The sequence below is a fragment of the Phaseolus vulgaris genome, chromosome 4, assembly GCF_000499845.2.
Source record: "Phaseolus vulgaris cultivar G19833 chromosome 4, P. vulgaris v2.0, whole genome shotgun sequence".
Taxonomy (NCBI): domain Eukaryota; kingdom Viridiplantae; phylum Streptophyta; class Magnoliopsida; order Fabales; family Fabaceae; genus Phaseolus; species Phaseolus vulgaris.
Window position 1 is genome coordinate 40,420,183 of NC_023756.2, and position 18,114 is coordinate 40,438,296.

The window sequence follows — 18,114 nt, forward strand, 5'->3', positions numbered from 1 at the left end:
TGACATTAAGAGTAGGCAATTAAAGATCACGGTCAATCCAATGAATTGAAAACACAAAGCACACAGGGTAGCTGGGTTTTATATGACTTGGAATTAGTGCATTTAAGGATCATAATATCTTAGTGCCCCCAACAAAGTTATGGTTCCATCTTTTTGAATGATAAAGTTCAACTTGTTGCAAATAATATAGTTCATATTGTTATTTTTCAAATACTTGTGTAGTTTAAATATTATAAAGTAGAATTAAGTCTCATTTCATATATGTATGTTTAATTTATTGTTGGATATTTTAGTTTTTGTCACTTTGAGTATATTGGATATTTTATATTTTATATATTTTGAAATTTTAAATATGATTTGTCTATTAATTGTGACAACTACATGTTAGAATGTATGACTTTAAACTAGAAGAGGGGGGGGGGGGGTGAATGGTTTAAAGAGGGTTTTCGCAAACTTTTCGAGATAGAATGAAATTCTTTGCAAGAAACCATATTTAGGAATGCAATTTGCCAAGAACAAAGCTCAAAACAGAAAAAACAACAAAAAAACAATTGGTTGTTTCGCAGAAACAATCGGTTGTTTATACCAGTAAAAATAACAGCAACTGAAATTAAAGAGTTTAAGGAAGAGAGAAATGCACAAACAATTTATACTGGTTCACTCTTAACCCAAGAGCTACATCCAGTTTCCCAGAAACCACTGGGGAATCCACTAGGTAATCAAATCCAGATTACATACACACGCCACCAAAGAAGTGACCTTGATCCCCTCAAGACACACACTTCCTTTGGCTCAGCACATACACCACCAATAATGTTGATTTTGACAACCTCAAGAGCACACAACCCTTCTTGGCTTTACAACACCAAAATGTACACAAATCACATAACGAATTACACTATTACAGAATCAACTGAAATCAATACAGAGTAATCATATTCCACTTCTCTATTGAATAACCAAAGCTCAAGTTCAAACTCAAAATGCTTCAAAAACTCTTTGAAAAACTCAAATCTATTTTTCTTTCTTGTTGTTTGTTATAAAACATTAACAAACTATTTATTGTATCCAAAACTTGGTCAAAGCATTTAAAGCATAAGCGTATTCAGTTATGAAATCAATTAAAGCTCTTTTAACAAACAATCGGTTGTTTGGTTTTGACAGCAAGTCAACCATTCAAAACAGTTTCAAACTTTTTCAAAAACACCTAAGTATAAAACAATCGGTTGTTTCGACAAAACAACAGGTTGTTTTTCACTTAGTTTGAAAAACGCTTTAAACTTAAAAGATTTGAAAACACTTAAGCTTTAGATTCAACAAAGAGTGGATTACAAATATAATCTACCCCATATTCTATTCTAAAGCACCTCAGCAACAGCAAGCACCTTCAGCCTTTCATCAAACATAAAGGATTTGGATTCTTCAAAGCTTGAACACACTTGATTCAACAATCTCCCCCTATTTGATGAAGACAAATCCCTGGTTGCTTGTGTTGGACTTGTTTGAATCTGAAGTAGTTCCTGCAAAAATAACATATATATAATCCAGTGTTTCCTATAGCAGCAGGTTAGTTTATCACATTTTGAAAACAATATACCAGACAAACAATCGGTTGTTTGCACGAAACAATCGGTTGTTTCTGTCAGCAGAAGCAAAAACCGTTATGATATCAGAGATTTTAGCAGATTTAAAACACTTTTTCAGAGAAAGACACACAAGAACCAATCAATTCTCCCTCTATTTGTCTTCACAAATAGACTATAATAGTTATAAGATAGTTTTAGGAAAGATTTTGAGAGTCAAGAATGCCTAACTCATTTTCTCAAAAAGAATAACCTTTCTTTTGGTAGTGGTTTTGTGAAGATATCAGCTAGTTGCAGTTTTGTCTCAATGAACTTCACTTCACAGTCTCAATTGTTCACATGATCCCTTATGAAATGATGGTGAATCTCAATGTGCTTAGTTCTTGAGTGCTGAATCTGATTTTTGATAAGATTGATGACACTTGTGTTGTCACACATTAAGGGAACCTTGCTAATCTTTAATCCAAAGTCTGCAAGTTGTTGTTTAAGCCAGAGAATTTGTGCACAACAGCTACCAGCAGCAATGTATTCAACCTCTACAGTAGAGAGAGTCACACAAGCTTGCTTCTTACTATGCCATGAGATGAGACTTGAACCAAGAAGATGGCAAGTACCACTTGTGCCTTTTCTGTCCAGCTTACATCCTGCAAAATCAGAATCTGAATAGCCAATTAAATGTATATGAGAGTGAGAAGGATACAATAGACCAACATTTGTTGTTCCTTTGAGATATTTAAGAATCCTCTTTGCAGCTTTGAAGTGGGATTCCTTTGGATTTGCTTGATATCTTGCACAAAGACATACCGCAAACATTATGTCCGGTCTACTTGCTGTGAGATAGAGCAAAGAGCCAATCAAACCTCTATATTTTGTTTGATCTACCCCTTTTCCAGTAGCATCTACATCCATATAGCAACTTGAGGGCATAGGTGTGCTTGCTTCCTTGCAACTTTCCATTTCAAATTTCTTGAGAATTTCTTTACAATACTTTGATTGACATAGAAAGATTCCATCTTTTGTTTGCTTGACCTGCAATCCAAGAAAGAAATAAAGTTCTCCCATCATAGACATTTCAAACTCACCTTTCATAGCGGCCACAAATTCTTCACACAAACTATCTTGTGTAGCACCAAAGATGATGTCATCAACATAGATTTGCACAAGGATAATTTCAGAATTTGACTTTTTGATGAAGAGAGTCTTGTCAATCATTCCTCTTTCATAACCATGTGACAAAAGGAAGTTTCTTAGCCTTTCATACCACTGCCTTGGAGCTTGCTTCAGCCCATACAAAGCCTTTTTCAGCTTGAAGACATGATTAGGGTGTTGATGATCTTCAAAGTCCGATGGTTGATCCACATACACTTCCTCATTGATGTAGCCATTGAGAAAAACACTTTTGACATCCATTTGAAAGAGTTTACATCCACTCATACATGCAAAAGCCAGCAACAACCTCATAGCTTCCAATCTTGCAACAGGAGCAAAGGTTTCCCCATAGTCAATTCCCTCCTCTTGATTGTAGCCTTTGGCAACTAACCTTGCCTTGTTCCTTGTGATCATACCATCCTCATCCAGTTTGTTTCTGAAGACCCATTTCGATCCAATGATGTTCATCTCAGCTGTTTTAGGGACAAGAAACCATACCTCATTTCTTGCAAACTGATTCAGCTATTCATGCATAGCTTCAACCCACTTTTCATCCTTGAGAGCTTCCTCAATTGACTTTGGTTCAATTTGAGAGACAAAAGCAGTGTGCCTGCAGAAGTTTGAGATAGAGCTACGTGTAGAAACACCCTCCTTTATCTGCCTAATGATGTTCTCCACTGACAGATCTCTAGGACCTCCATTCTTTGGGCAACTCACTCTGCTGCAGAATTTCAATCGGTTGTTTCGAGCAATCAACCGATTGTTTTTCTGCACAGAGGTCCAGCTTCTCCAAATTGATGTTCTGCTCATCCACTTCAGCACTGTTCTTTGATATTTGAATGCTCTTGCGATCCACTTCATCAAAGACCACGTGAACAAACTCTTCTACAATCATTAGCCTTTTGTTGTAGATCCTATATGCATGACTATTTAGCGAGTAGCCAATAAAGATTCCATGATCAGTTTTTTCATCAAATTTCCCTAGGTTTTCCTTTCCATTGTTTAGAACAAAACAGCTGCAACCAAAAACTCTGAGGTGATTGATGTTTGGTTTTCTTCCATTGAAGAGTTCATAGGGAGTCTTCTTCAAGATTGGCCTTATAAGCACTCTATTCATCACATAGCAAGAGGCGCTAACAGTATCAGCCCAAAAGTACTTAGGTAGAGAAGATTACTTAGCATTGTTCTTGCTAATTCGTCAAGGGATCTGTTCTTCTTTTCCACTACACCATTCTGTTGTGGAGTTCTTGGAGCTGAGAAATTGTGCAGAATTCCCATCTTTTCACAGAATTTGCTGAATTTCTCATTTTGAAATTCCCCACCATGATCACTTCTTATTGAGCCAGTGTTGTTGTTTTTTGTGTTTTGTAACCTTCTAGCAAGCTTCTTGAAGGCAGAGAAGGCATCACTCTTTGATTCCAATAAGAGAGTCCAAATGAACCTAGAAAAATCATCCACAATAACAAGAGCATAATAGTTGCCACCAAGGCTCATGGTTCTTGAAGGTCCAAAAAGATCCATGTGAAGTAGCTCAAGGGGTTTTAAGGAAGAAACAACATTTTTTATTTTAAAAGAGTTTTTCATTTGTTTCCCCTTTTGGCAAGCTTCACAAATGTGGTCATTCTCAAATTTGAGCTTGGGCAACCCAATCACAAGATCTTTAGATATTAATTTGTTTAAGTGATTCATGTGAATGTGAGCAATTCTTCTATGCCATAGCCAAGACTCATCATGCTTAGAAAGAAGGCAAGAGATAAACATTGTTGATTCTCTTACCAATCAACATTACCTCTTTTGAGTTGGGAAGACAAATTTCACATGAGTTTGTCTTGAAGATCACTTGATATCCTTTGTCACACAGTTGGCTAATGCTTAGTAAGTTGTGCTTTAAGCCTTCTACATAAAGAACATCATGGATGATCAAGATATCTTTGTCTCCTATGGATCCTCTTCCAAGAATCCTTCCTTGTTGTTGTCTCCATAGGTTACATGCCCTTCTTGTTTAAAGGAGATGCTTAGAAACTTTGATTTATCCCTAGTCATGTGCTTAGAGCATTCACTGTCTAGATAACATTGTCGCATGCTCTCCTTCAAAGTTTCCTACAAAGTAATTTTTCAAGTACAAAGATTTGGTCCCCTTATGAATGTGGGTCCATTTGGTTTACATTCATCATTTGAAGCTTTACAACATTTGGGAATCCACTTCATAAAACCTCTAGAAACTGCATATTTCCTGATTTTACAGAATCTAACATAATGGCCTCTTTTCATGCAATAAAAGCATGTAACAAACGGTTGTTTCGACAGATCAATCGGTTGTTTTTCTAGCAGTTTCGAAAATGACTTTGAAAATTTATCTTGTTTGTCCTGTGGATTAAATCCTAATCCTGCTTTTCCAAAAACACAATTTTGAGATGCCAAGACATTCTCAAAGTTGGATTGACCTTTTGAAAGCTTATCCATAGTTTTAACAAGATAATGAATTTTCTTTTCAAGATTTTCACAATTTTCACAAATAAGAGTGTCACACTTGCAAGAAGAGTTTTTGTAAACGATTTCAAGGTTTTCAAAATCTGTTTTTGAATTTTCCAGTTCTTCTTCCAGTGTTTTGACTCTGTTTTCAAGCCAGCTATTCATTCCCTTTAATCGATTGTTCAAGAGAGCCAATCGGTTAACTTCTTCATGTGTTTCTTGAAAAGCTTGAAGCAATTGACTGTAATTTTCAGTATTTGAAGAATCAGAGGAACTTACACTGCTTGAATCATCTTCCTTTTTGGCCATGAAGCAGAGGTTGAGGCTTTTCCGATTTTACCTCATTTTCCTTCTTGCTTGACTTCTTGTCTTTACTTCCTTTGATTCAGTCATGTTTCCATTAGTAGCTTTGAGTGTGTCCCACATTTCTTTGGCAGATTTGCATTCTGATATCCTGAAAAATTCATTAGAATCCACTGCATAAGCTATTATGTTTTGGGCAATACAATCAAGCTTGGCCATCTTACATTCTTCATTGGTCCATTGGGACCAAAGTTTTTTTAATAAAAGATCCATTCTTTTTAAGCTTTGGAATGAAGGGGCCATTTTCGATTGAATCCCAAATTCCTTGATCAATGGATTCAACAAAGATTTTCATTCTAGCCTCCCAATACTTATAATTCAAACCACAAAATAAATGTGGTTTGTTGATTGAAGTACCTTCCTCAAAGGATAGTTTTCCAGCCATTGAAAAAGATTTTTGGATCAAACTTGAGTATTTTTCAAGTACCAAGCTCTTGATGCCAATTGTTAGAATGTATGGCTTTAAACTAGAGGGGGGTGAATGGTTTAAAGAGGGATTTCACAAACTTTTCGAGATAGAATGAAATTCTTTGCAAGAAACCAGATTTAGGAATTCAGTTTGCCAAGAACAAAGCTCAAAACAGAAAAACAACAGAAAAAACAATCGATTGTTTATACCAATAAAAATAACAACAACTGAAATAAAGAGTTTAAGGAAGAGAGAAATGCACAAACAGTTTATACTGGTTCACTCTTAACCCAAGAGCTACATCTAGTTTCCCAGAAACCACTGGGGAATCCACTAGGTAATCAAATCCAGATTACATACACAGGCCGCCAAATAAGCGACCTTGATCCCCTCAAGACACACTCTTCCTTTGGCTCAGCACATACACCACCAATAATGTTTTTCTTGACAACCTCAAGAGCACACAACCCTTCTTTGCTTTACAACACCAGAATGTACACAAATCACAGAACGAATTACACTATTACAAAATCAACTGAAATCAATACAGAGTAATCATATTCCACTTCTCTATTGAATAACCAAAGCTCAAGTTCAAACTCAAAATGCTTCAAAAACTCTTTGAAAAACTCAAATCTATTTTTCTTTCTTGTTGTCTGTTATAAAACATTAACAAACTATTTATTGTATTCAAAACTTGGTCAAAGCATTTAAAGCAGGAGCGTATTCAGTTATGAAATCAATTAAAGCTCTTTTAAAAAACAAAATTGTTTTCTGTTAGGATTCCAAACAAAAAATCGGTTGAAATAACGAATCAATCGGTTGTTTGGTTTTGACAGCAAGTCAACCATTCAAAACAGTTTTCAAACTTTTTCAAAAACACCTAAGTATAAAACAATCAATTGTTTCGACAAAACAACAGGTTGTTTTTCACTTAGTTTGAAAAACACTTTAACCTTAAAAGATTTGAAAACACTTAAGCTTTAGATTCAACAAAGAGTGGATTACAAATATAATCTACCCCAGATTCTATTCTAAAGCACCTCAGCAACAACAACACCTTCAACCTTTCATCAAACACAAAGGATTTGGATTCTTCAAAGCTTGAACACACTTGATTCAACACTACAGACTATCAAAAGACCTTTTGCACATTTTACATGCTCTTGATTGACGCTTTTGTCCCCAAATGTATATCAAAACCTTAGCTAGGTAGTGCCTTACTGTTTAGGGTTGTGTTTGTGATTATCTATTGTTGTGTTCTGCTATTGATTTATTATGTATGATTTCTCTACTTGGTGGACTATATCCAATGACAAAATTAATTAATAGACTTGCCTCTATCTTTAACCATAGTTTTGAATGCTCAGGAATCAATATAGGTCATATTGTTCATATGCATTTGTAAGTCTGTCAACCAATAAATCTAGGACATAAGGTTAAATAAAAAAGAGGATTGCATTAGATAGATTAGACTTTGTTCATTGAGAAAATGCACTTTCAGCTTAACCTAAGTCAATCTACATAGTAATTGGGTGTATGGTTTGGAGGTTAATGATGTAGAGATTACAAAAGGAGGTAGTGTAGTAGTTGAAATAACACATATTTGAGTAGCACAAAGTTGAAGAGAATACAATTTCTAAATATCTTACATGGATACAGGTCTAAATATATCTAGTTATATATTTCTATAATTCTAATGCACTTTTGCATTAGTATAGTTTCAAACTTTTTTTCTTTGATGAAGGCTAACAAAAGACCTCAAGTGAGAGTGTAGGCAAGCATTCTCTTATGTTTGTGCAGGTAAATAGGACATTTTAATCCGAGAAAGCTCTACACCTAATTGAACTAAGCCCGGTTGAACAATGAGTGGTCCCAAACTCAACGTTAAGGGAGAAAGATGCAGAGAAGCAACACGAGAGTTCAATACAAACATGCAAAATAGAGGCACAATGAACTATAAATCACTGACAAAAAATCAGATATTATAAATAAAATATAGTTGGGATGGAAGGACAATTCACGAAAAGAAATGAATAATAGAATACAAACACTCACATCTTCAACACCTAGTCTCCAAGGATATATCATATATTTCTTACCAGTCCTAAATATGTTCTTGGATTTTTTGTAAGTTGGGAGTTATATAAATATTTCAAGTAAGTTTTTGTAAGATTATATTTTTAAATACATTGTCACATATACATAAAAAAAAAAAGTGATACTTGGGTTGAAACACCCTCAATGTTTACTTTTGTTACTGAGAAAAAAAAAACTATCATAATTTTTAATAATGATGATAAAATAATTGTCACATAAAATTTGATATTAAAATAGTTGTCTTATATATTTGTGATAGCTCATTATTATCACTATTACATAGAATATACTATGATATACATTTATGACATTTTATTATATAAAATTATTAGTGATAATTATTTTTGTCACAATAAAACTCAGTTTTAGTAACATTTAAAATTATTGTCATAAGTAAGAGTAGTAGTGATAGTTTAATTACTGTCATAATATATTAATAATGACATATTTATAACATTTAATAATAAATATTATGTCACTAAAACTAATAGTGACATATTAATAATAACATATTTATATCATATTCATTTATCGTTATTGTGTTTTACAAATCTTAATAATCTCTTACAATTTTTTGACGATTTTGTGATTTTGATGGGCATTCTAAAGAGTAGTCATATTCATCATACAAGATAGTTAAGAATTGATATAATTTTGGAAAGGTTGGTTCATTTAAAACAATATTTTATTGGAATTTAACAATGGATCTGTTAAGAATATGTAATTGTTCATTATTTGTTGGTTAATTCAAGACTAACTCTCAGTTTGAATTTCTTTAAAAAAGAATTTCTTTAAAAAAAATTGTGTTCCTGAATTATAATAAAATAAAGTAGACATGCCAACCTACACAAGCATGATATTTACATGTTCATCTTTCTAATTTTATGCATTGAAAAAGTTATAACACTTACATAATTAAATAAAACTATAAAAAAAAATGAATTGGCATGTATTAAGACAAATAAATAAAAGTTAAATTATATTAATGTAACCAGGGAAGTTAATATACAAAATGTCAAATTTTACATTATGGGAAAAACAAATTATGCATTACATATCATTTTAATTTATGTTTTGGTTAATACAAACACATATTATATAATTTAATATAAAGGAATTGTCAACTTTTTTTATCAAATCTAATTGAAAAAAAAGTAAATAATAGATTAAAAATTAAGGACAATGTAATGAGTAAAACTAAAAATTCCACCCTTTCTAATATAATATAAAGATGTCATAGATTCAAAATTTAATCCATGAATGCATACTTTTTTTTTATCAGCAATAAACAATGAATAAATGTGAGTCACTTTAGAGGTGACCTAACCCTTATACAAAACACTCGACCTTTAACCTTTTCCACAACACACACCCGCCAACTCCTAAATACTTAAATAAATCCAGAGAGAACCGCCTACAACCCTCACTCTTATACCCAAACAAAACATCAAAACATCATCTCCATACAGACCAAAGGATCAACACACCAATCAAAGAAGGAAAAGATTGCATCCTGCGACTTGGAAGTAACCCAAGTCCATGCCTTTAGTTGCACCAAAGCGAAAACTTCCAATACATCTATTACACCCCCTCTAAATATTACTCTGTTTCTATGTTTCCAGATTTCGTTCACGACCGCCATCCAAATCACTCCCCAAACCTCATTTACTGAAACAGACTCGTTGCTCGACCTAAACTGAGAGAAATTTAGCAGTGGAACATTATGAAACACACTTTGCACGCCCAACCAAGCACAACAAAGATTCCACACTCGTCACGCAAAACTACACTCAAAGAACAAATGAGTGTGAGATTCCTCCTCCACCCCGCAAAGACTACACACAGAACTTACCACCGTGATCTCACGTTTTTCCAAGTTAGCCTTATAGTAGCCAACTTATTTTCCAACACCCTCCAAGTTGTAACATGTGTAGAAGGTACAACCTTACACTTCCAGAACTTCATAAACTCCCCCTCTCTCCCCTACTCGGCCTCCCCTTAGACGGAGATATCCAGCTTTAACCGAATACCCTACCTCATCCCCTTCCTTCCACTCCCAACTATCTTCCTTCTCCAAATTCAAGCTCACACCCTTCCTTCCTGAGACAGTAGACACACTAAATTCTTTTCCCACCCTATACCCTAAACCCTAAATCCATGAATGAATACTAATGCACAACAATTATAAAAAGACACATTATCTTACTTTTTTTTATAATTAAGGCCAATCTTTTTTGTTGTTGATGTTGTGTATATTTGGTAAAGTACGGGTTGATCAATGATAATTGTAAATGTTTTGGGATTATGTAGATGAAAATTGTAATAGGGTTGAAACATCTTTAAAATGTCTCACATTTATTTATTTATCTTTGTTAATAAAAAAAATCATCATTATATATTTCAATCAAGGTTATCAGACTCGAGAGTCTACTCAAACTCGTTGAAGACCTGTAAACTCGACTTGTAGACTCGTAAGAGTCTAACTTCACATAAAAAATTTAACAAAAATAATAATTTTACAATCTTACACCACCTCCAGACATCTTACAATCTACAAAAAATCTAAAAAAATATTAATCAACCAAAATTCTAAAAAAAACCAATATGCCCAAAAATCCTCAATCTAAAAAAAATCTCCAATCTGTCCAAAAATCTCCAATCTGTCCAAAAATCCCCAATCTATTCAAAAATTCCCAAACCCAACTTAAAAATAACCCTAAACCCAATCATGCACGGTGCATGACGACGATGCGTCGCGAGCGGCACAGTGCGACGTGGATGTGCGGGGAGCTGCAGTGCAGTGCGACGAGGATTGTAGTGCGACAAAAGTGAGGAAGATGGCAGCGTGAACATGAAGCATGGAACACAACGGTGACTTGGCCTCGAACTCGTGATCATTTCATCGAGTTTGATCGAGTCTGACCGAGTCTACACCGACTTTACTCAAAAACGAGTTTACTCCCAAGTCGACTCATAACCCTTGAACAGACTTGTAAACTCGTAAAGATTTACGAGTTAACCCTAGAATTTGATAACCTTGATTTCAATATATTCTTAGGTTGTTGAAGTAAAAGGTGATCTCTTTAATTATAAAATGTAGATCTTAATAAGATAGCATATCAAGAGCTATTTTGGATCATTCTCCCAAGAGTAATTCAGTTTTGATATCTTTTAATATCTCTTGATATTTTTTTCCTTTTTAACATAATATTGATATTTCGGTCATTTATATAAACAAAATTGTATGGTATGAAATTTTTAGGCTTCAAATTATGGAATATTTTTTCAATTAGACTTATGGTTTTATCTCAATAATTCTTATATAACAAATAGTTTAATTAAATGCATGGTATATTGTCAAGATTAAACTTTAATTTAACTAGAGAACATGGCGGTTCCAAAAAAGATGTGGTTTTGCATGAAAATTGTATTCGTCTAAACATAAAAAAAAAAAGTTAAAGAAAATCTTAGGTGATGTTAGTGTTGTTCTTTAATATTCCCTCCATCTCATTTTATAGATTTTTAATAAATTTTTAAATCAAATATCATTTACTTCTTTGAATGCAATACAATTTTATTGCAACATTATCTTAAACAAATGTTTATATTAATATAATTTTTATTGCTTATTATAAATCGAATAGATTAGAAAGAATATTGTTCATATTGTAAGTCACAAGCCAGTTAGATTAAAAAAACTAACTTATTATCTTAATTATTTACAGAGAATTTGTTTCACTAACTTTATTTATTATTTTTCTTGATATGTGTGAGAAAATCTTAAATAATAGATAAAATGAAATGCATGCATGGAGTGAGATTCAAAGTTTTATCTATGCATAACAAGCATAGTAAGATTCATAGTTTTCTTAAAAAATCTCTACATAAATATTAGTTTGTTGAGTATTGCAACAAAAACAAACCCTTTTTGAAATGGAAGGACAGATAATTGGTCAAATAATTTGATTGTGATCATTGATAATTGGAATGGTGTGAAATAGGAAGAAAAATCATTTAAGTATCTGGTGTGGCAATTCAAACAAAGAACCATGAAAAATCATTTAACTGAGATGACTTCAAAAAGAATAAAGGTTTAAAATTTTAAGTTTTATTTAGTATATAAATTATAATTTTAATTATTTAATATTTTAATATTTCCTTCAAATTATTAAGTTTTATCAGATTAAACATCCAATATTAGTTACAATTGTTTTCACATGTTTCTATAATAATAAATATTATTGTATCCTTTAATTTCATTATTTTTATACATTGCATACATTTATTTGCATGATCAGTAACACTAAATTTTACAGTTTATAACCTCATTATTTACATACAATATTCTATAAACAATATAAATACTAAAGTTGTATATTTTCATTCTCTTCATATTTTTTTTAATTAAACATTATGTTATCAAACATCCTATATTACTTTCTTTTATATATTTCCGTGTTATTAATATTTTTTCTCATTTCATTGTACTTAATCCATTATCTTATATATTCATAAAATTATATACAATAATATCTAACAATAAATTATACAGTTGTATATCTTCTTCATTAAATTTCATTATTAAACATCTTACCCTCACTCTTTATTCATTTATTTATTTATTGAAAGACCTTACTTCTTTGATATGTTTTCTGTATTAATAACACACATATATAAAGTAACTTGACATTCTTGAATAAATATTAACATCTGCATATTTTATTCTTATTAAATATAATTAATATATAATTTACATTGTATAAGAATTTAAAAAATTAATAAATGTATGAAATTATATAAGTAAATGTTCTATCAAATATGTTAAGTAATTAAATTAAAAATATTTTTCCCATCTAGTATCAAACAATTTTGTTCACACACGGAAAAATTAATATTTGCATACACTGTAATCTAATCACAAATTTTCTTATATAGTAGTAAATACATTAAAAATCATACCAGCAATTACTGATGTCAATGTTTTTACACTCATAATACATTGCTATTCAACTTAAAAATAAATAGTGGATTACAATAAATTATATAGGCACAAAACTTAATAACACACTGACATATTAAGTAAAATATAAATTAATGAAAGTAAAAAAATTCACCTTCCTAATATGATAAAGATTGTAATGCAGTATGCAATATTCTGAACATTGTTGCTTATAAAAGACAAGTTATGTCTTGATCTTCACAAACTCATTTCACCCTTTAGCTATCACTTTCTGCTACCACAGTTTAGAACTGAAAAAGTAGAAAGTGATGGCTCCAAAACGCAAACAATTTGAGAGAGAGTTGGTGATGGAAAGAAAGAGACAGAAGAGAAGATGTGGGAAAGATGAGAAGGACAGAATCAGTGAGTTACCTGATTGTGTTTTGCTCCACATAATGAGTTTTATGAGCACAAGAAATGCTATTCAAACTTGTGTTTTGTCTAAACGGTGGAAGAATCTTTGCAAATGTCTCACTAGTCTCACATTTTGTGCTAGGTACACTGGGGACATTTGTTTTAGGAAATTTGTGTCATGGGTTTTGTCTAGTAGAGATCATTTTTATTCCCTGCTTAATCTTGTAGTTATAAGTCCAAATGATTCTGAAATTCTTGACTTGATCATGAAATATGCTATGGTTCATGATGTTCAGAATTTGACAATGCGTATAGATTTAACGTGTAAACCTGCTTTTCGTTCCCTCCCTCTCATCTTTTGTTGTGATTCATTGACATCCCTCAAGATCTGCAATGTTTATGATCCAAATGTGATGGTAGTTCCAAACTCTTTGCACTTGCCTTGTTTAAAAAGTCTGCATCTTGAACGTGTCAAGTTCACTGCAACTACTGATGCTGAGTGTGTTGAGCCTTTTTCAAACTGCTGTGTGTTGGAAAGTTTGTACCTTAGAAATTGCTCTATGCAAAATGATTCACAAGCTCTCCGCATATCCAATTCTACTCTTTCCAGTATCAAAATATACAGTTACAATATATTTGCTGACAGAAAAGCTTACAACATTGCACTGTCTACTCCAAATCTTCGTTCTTTCACTATCAAGGGTGTTAATACTCACCAACTCTCTTCTGTGTGCAATCTACCTCTTCTTGGAGCTGTGAGTATTGGCTTGTTTATGGTGAAAAGTTCAATCATCATAAAATTGATGCGAGCACTAGCCAATGCAAGGATACTGACTTTGGGTTCATTTACTCTCCAATCAATACTAGATGTAAGTTCTTTTAGTATTTTCTTTTGTTTTGCTGGTTATTTTCCTTTATCCTCAAACATGTCTGCATTCATATGAGAAATTTTTTTTGCAGAACTCAGTCATGCACTAATATGTATGTATCCATTTTGCTGTAACTGTGCAGGATCTCTCCAATAGTTCAACAAGACTTCAACCCCCATGCTTTGTTAGATTGGAATCATTGAGGGTGAAAAGCAAATTAATAGACCTCTTTGATGGACAAATAAGCAAAGTTGTGAAGTACTTGCTTCAAAACTCTCCAAGGGCTAGAGTTGATGTCACAAGGAATTAAGATCCATTCTTAACTCTATAGTTAGAGATTTTTACATATGATCCAGCTTTTGCTTGTCTTTTTCTTCCTTTCTTCTAGTTCTAGATGCTCTCTTACAGCTAAAGATAGGTTGCAATAATGTAAGCTACTTGTTTATCTGGCTTGTAGCAGATCTATTTATTTATTTTGGATTTAGCCTGTGAAACATGTGAAGACCTTTTTATTCTTTTGTTGTTGGGGAAGGATAGTATGCAAAAACATGTTGTGTTAATTACAGCATAATCCAAGCTTCCTTAGAAAGCAAATATTGTTCCTGTTATTTTCATATTATCAATTTTTTTTTTCAGTTTGAGTTGTCTCTGGTGCTTTGTTTACAACTAATTGATCATAATCGATATATAATCCTTGAAGAATGAAACAATTGAAATAAAATCAGAGTTATCTACTTTAATATAGCATGTTACAAGAGTGCTGTGACATAGTTTTCTGGCTTTTGCAGTGAACATAACTGCAATTTAACACACATGAACATTCATTTACTTGTCAGGTTGATTAAAAAGTTTCAAAAAATATGTTTGAGTAGTCCGTTTTACGTTATAACTTGAAAGATTTTCCGAAATATTCAATGATGTTAATAGGAAAATTTTGTTGTCGATATAGTAGCAGAAGAAAGCATAGATTTTGGTGAACAAACATTCAAGGAATTCATGTTGCCTTCAATATATCTATCACAGTATTTATTGTAAGTCTAAGTTTTATATTGAGTAGAAATAAAAAAGTGAATAAAATATAAAAAAAAAAATATACAAATTCAATACCTTAAAGTTTTGGATTAAGGTGGTGTTGGAGTCTCTTATATGATTTTGTTTGGGATTAAGGTGGAGTTGGAGTCTTTTATATGATTTTGTGATAAGTGTGATAATAAGTTATTATAAATTGAACCTATTTATTTGTATTTATGTCATGAATTTTGTTCAATTTGTTTAAATATATAATTTAAACAATTTTTTTTGATATAAAGATTTTAACACCACAACTATTATATAAATAATAATTATTAAATTAGAAATTAGGAGTAAATTGTATTTATGTAAAAATATTTTCTTATATAGAATATTAGTCATAACATAACCTCATCATATATACATATGTTAAATTTTATATTCTTTATAATTATTTATAGTATATTACAAAAAGAAATATAAGTAATGTAGAATAATAAGAATTTTACATTAAAATTGAGGAATATTTATATATTTAATGGCTTCCAAGAATATAAGAATATTAAAACTAATTTATTCATATAAGTCAACATCTTATAGAAGATCCCTTGAAATCTTCCCAAACAACTCTTATTAAATAGATTTTTTTTCAACTCCTGAGATTTGACCTATAACACTAAGACTCAATTTCGCTTTATCAAACATATGGATCCATATCTGACTTATGATGATTAGATACGAACATCAAAAGTTACTTGAAAAGTGATTAGGTAATAGAGTATTTATCATTAAAAATATTGGTACAATCATAATACACTAGTGCAAAAAGAGTGTTTAACAACGTCTATAGACGTCGATTCAAACAGGGTCGTCGTCTAATAAAATGCGGTGACAATTTTAAAATTTACATGATCATATAAACTATGATTTAAGGTAAAATCGCAGTCTATTATTCAAATTTTGGGAATATACTATGGTTTTTTTTTTATCAGCAATAAAAAATTAATAAATGGGAACCACTTCAAGGGTGGTCCAACCCTTTTACAAGCTCACATAAAATTTAACTCCTATCTCGACACCCAAAACCGCTGGACAAATGACCAACCAAACCAAGAGCTAACTAGCTTTACCGAATCAGCCGTATACAGGCCAGAGGATCCAAAACCCAACAGGGGTAGGAAAAATAAACTTCGTGGTACTTTGCAGCAAACCAAGACCACACCTTTACTTGTGCCGAGGCAAAAACTTCTAACACATTTGTCACTCCTCCATTAAAGACGATCGAGTTCCTATGCTTCCAAATTTGCATAGGATCCAAATGGATTACGAACTACTCTCCAAGCCACTCAAAGCAAAGACTCCAAACCCTCCAAGCAAAGTCACAAACGACGAACAAGTGACTCGACGACTCGTCGACCTTCCCACACAAGCAGCATACATGGTTTTCAACCACCACCACACGCCTTACCAAATTAACCCTAGTTGCAATCCTATTTTCCAATACCCTCCAGGCCAGGAATACAGCAGAAGGCAAGGCTTTACACCTCCACAACCTACAGTAAATCGGAGAGGACTCCCCATCACTAACCCTCCTTACCTTGCTATAAGCTGAGTTAACAGTAAAACTTTGAGACCCCTCAGCCTTCCAGACCCAGCTATCCACCCCTCCCACATCCATCTTTACCCTTTGCAACAACCGACTCAACTGCTCCTCCAACAACTTCTCCCAGTCAAAGAGGGATCTACGCCAGCACAGATGCCAAATCCAAACACCATTAGACCAGTTCCCGAACTCGGCCACCTTAGCAGCTTTAGTCGTGCTAAGCGAATATAATCTCGAAAACATTCCCTTCAGAGCACCGCAATTCAACCAGTTGTCCTCCCATAATGAAATATTTCCTCCATCACCAACTTTCCACTCAACCCCATCTTCAAAACTTCTGCCCCAGCCCTCCAAAGCCCAAACCTCCTTCAAGTCTTTCCACCAAAGGGAACCCCTGCAGGGTTTACCTCCGCTCTCAAATTCCTCCATCCACCATATTTAGAGTCAAGAATCTCTTTCCACAAACCTCCATTGGCCGAACCCCATCCAAATCCACTTGCCTAGCAAGGCCAGGTTAAACGTCCTTAAGTCAATGATTCCAAGACCCCCGTAATCCCGAGGCTCGCAAACCTTATTCCAAGAGGCCCAAGCAATCTTCCTTCTGTCAGAACCCTACCCCCAAAGGAAATTCCTTTGGATCCGAACTAACTTGTCAGCCATCCCAGATGGCAGTTTAAACAGGGATAAACTACAATTTGGACAAAACGTATTCTATTGTTCAAATTTGTTGCATAGACTACGATTATTAGGTAAAATTGTTGTCTATATGTTATTTATTTTAATCATGTTGGACAGTGCGTGCCTCATTACACGTTCATTTTCATTCTCTTCCTCGTGTTTCCTTCTTCTTTGCACCGTCCTATCTTGTTTTCCCTTACTCCATTGCTTCCCTATCTCCGTTGCTCTTCCATATTGCTTCCTTCTTGGGCTTCCATTTCTAGGGCTTCTTCACTGTGTTTTGGTCTCCTCCGCCTTGTATTGTCCTTCCCACGCCGCCGCTATCCACGACCACCATGTTAGTATTTTTTTTTTTAATTTTGTTATATTTTTTTTCTAGTAATTATTTTTCAGAAGTATGTTAATTTATATGTTTTTTGTTTTTGTAGTTATTATTAATTTATGTTGGATTTGATGTAAAATTATTATTTTTCATGAGGTTATTATACTTTAAATTATAAGTATAATTTATTTTAGTTTAAATT

General features: G+C 32.9%; 2 protein-coding genes across 2 annotated transcripts; one reads left to right on the top strand and one right to left on the bottom strand.

Moving 5' to 3' along the window:
• The first annotated feature begins 13,309 nt into the window (after window positions 1-13,309).
• LOC137836512 (putative F-box/FBD/LRR-repeat protein At1g78760) lies at window positions 13,310-14,953 on the top strand. Its single transcript, XM_068645188.1, has 2 exons — window positions 13,310-14,298; window positions 14,441-14,953. The coding sequence occupies exons 1-2, from the start codon at window positions 13,345-13,347 to the stop codon at window positions 14,606-14,608; spliced, it is 1,122 nt and encodes a 373-aa protein (XP_068501289.1). The 5' UTR covers window positions 13,310-13,344; the 3' UTR covers window positions 14,609-14,953.
• A 1,686-nt stretch (window positions 14,954-16,639) lies between these two features.
• Window positions 16,640-17,341, bottom strand: LOC137838820 (uncharacterized). The gene has a single exon (XM_068648042.1). It carries the CDS (start codon window positions 17,339-17,341, stop codon window positions 16,640-16,642), a length of 702 nt encoding a protein of 233 aa, XP_068504143.1.
• Between the last annotated feature and the right edge of the window lie 773 nt (window positions 17,342-18,114).

Excerpts from the sequence above, each read along its gene's own strand:
- LOC137836512 (XM_068645188.1), top strand. The coding sequence starts at position 13,345 with ATGGCTCCAAAACGCAAACAATTTGAGAGAGAGTTGGTGATGGAAAGA. Across the intron at positions 14,299-14,440 it reads CTCTCCAATCAATACTAGAT|GATCTCTCCAATAGTTCAAC; the intron begins GTAAGTTCTTTT and ends GTAACTGTGCAG.
- LOC137838820 (XM_068648042.1), bottom strand. The coding sequence starts at position 17,341 with ATGGAGGAATTTGAGAGCGGAGGTAAACCCTGCAGGGGTTCCCTTTGG.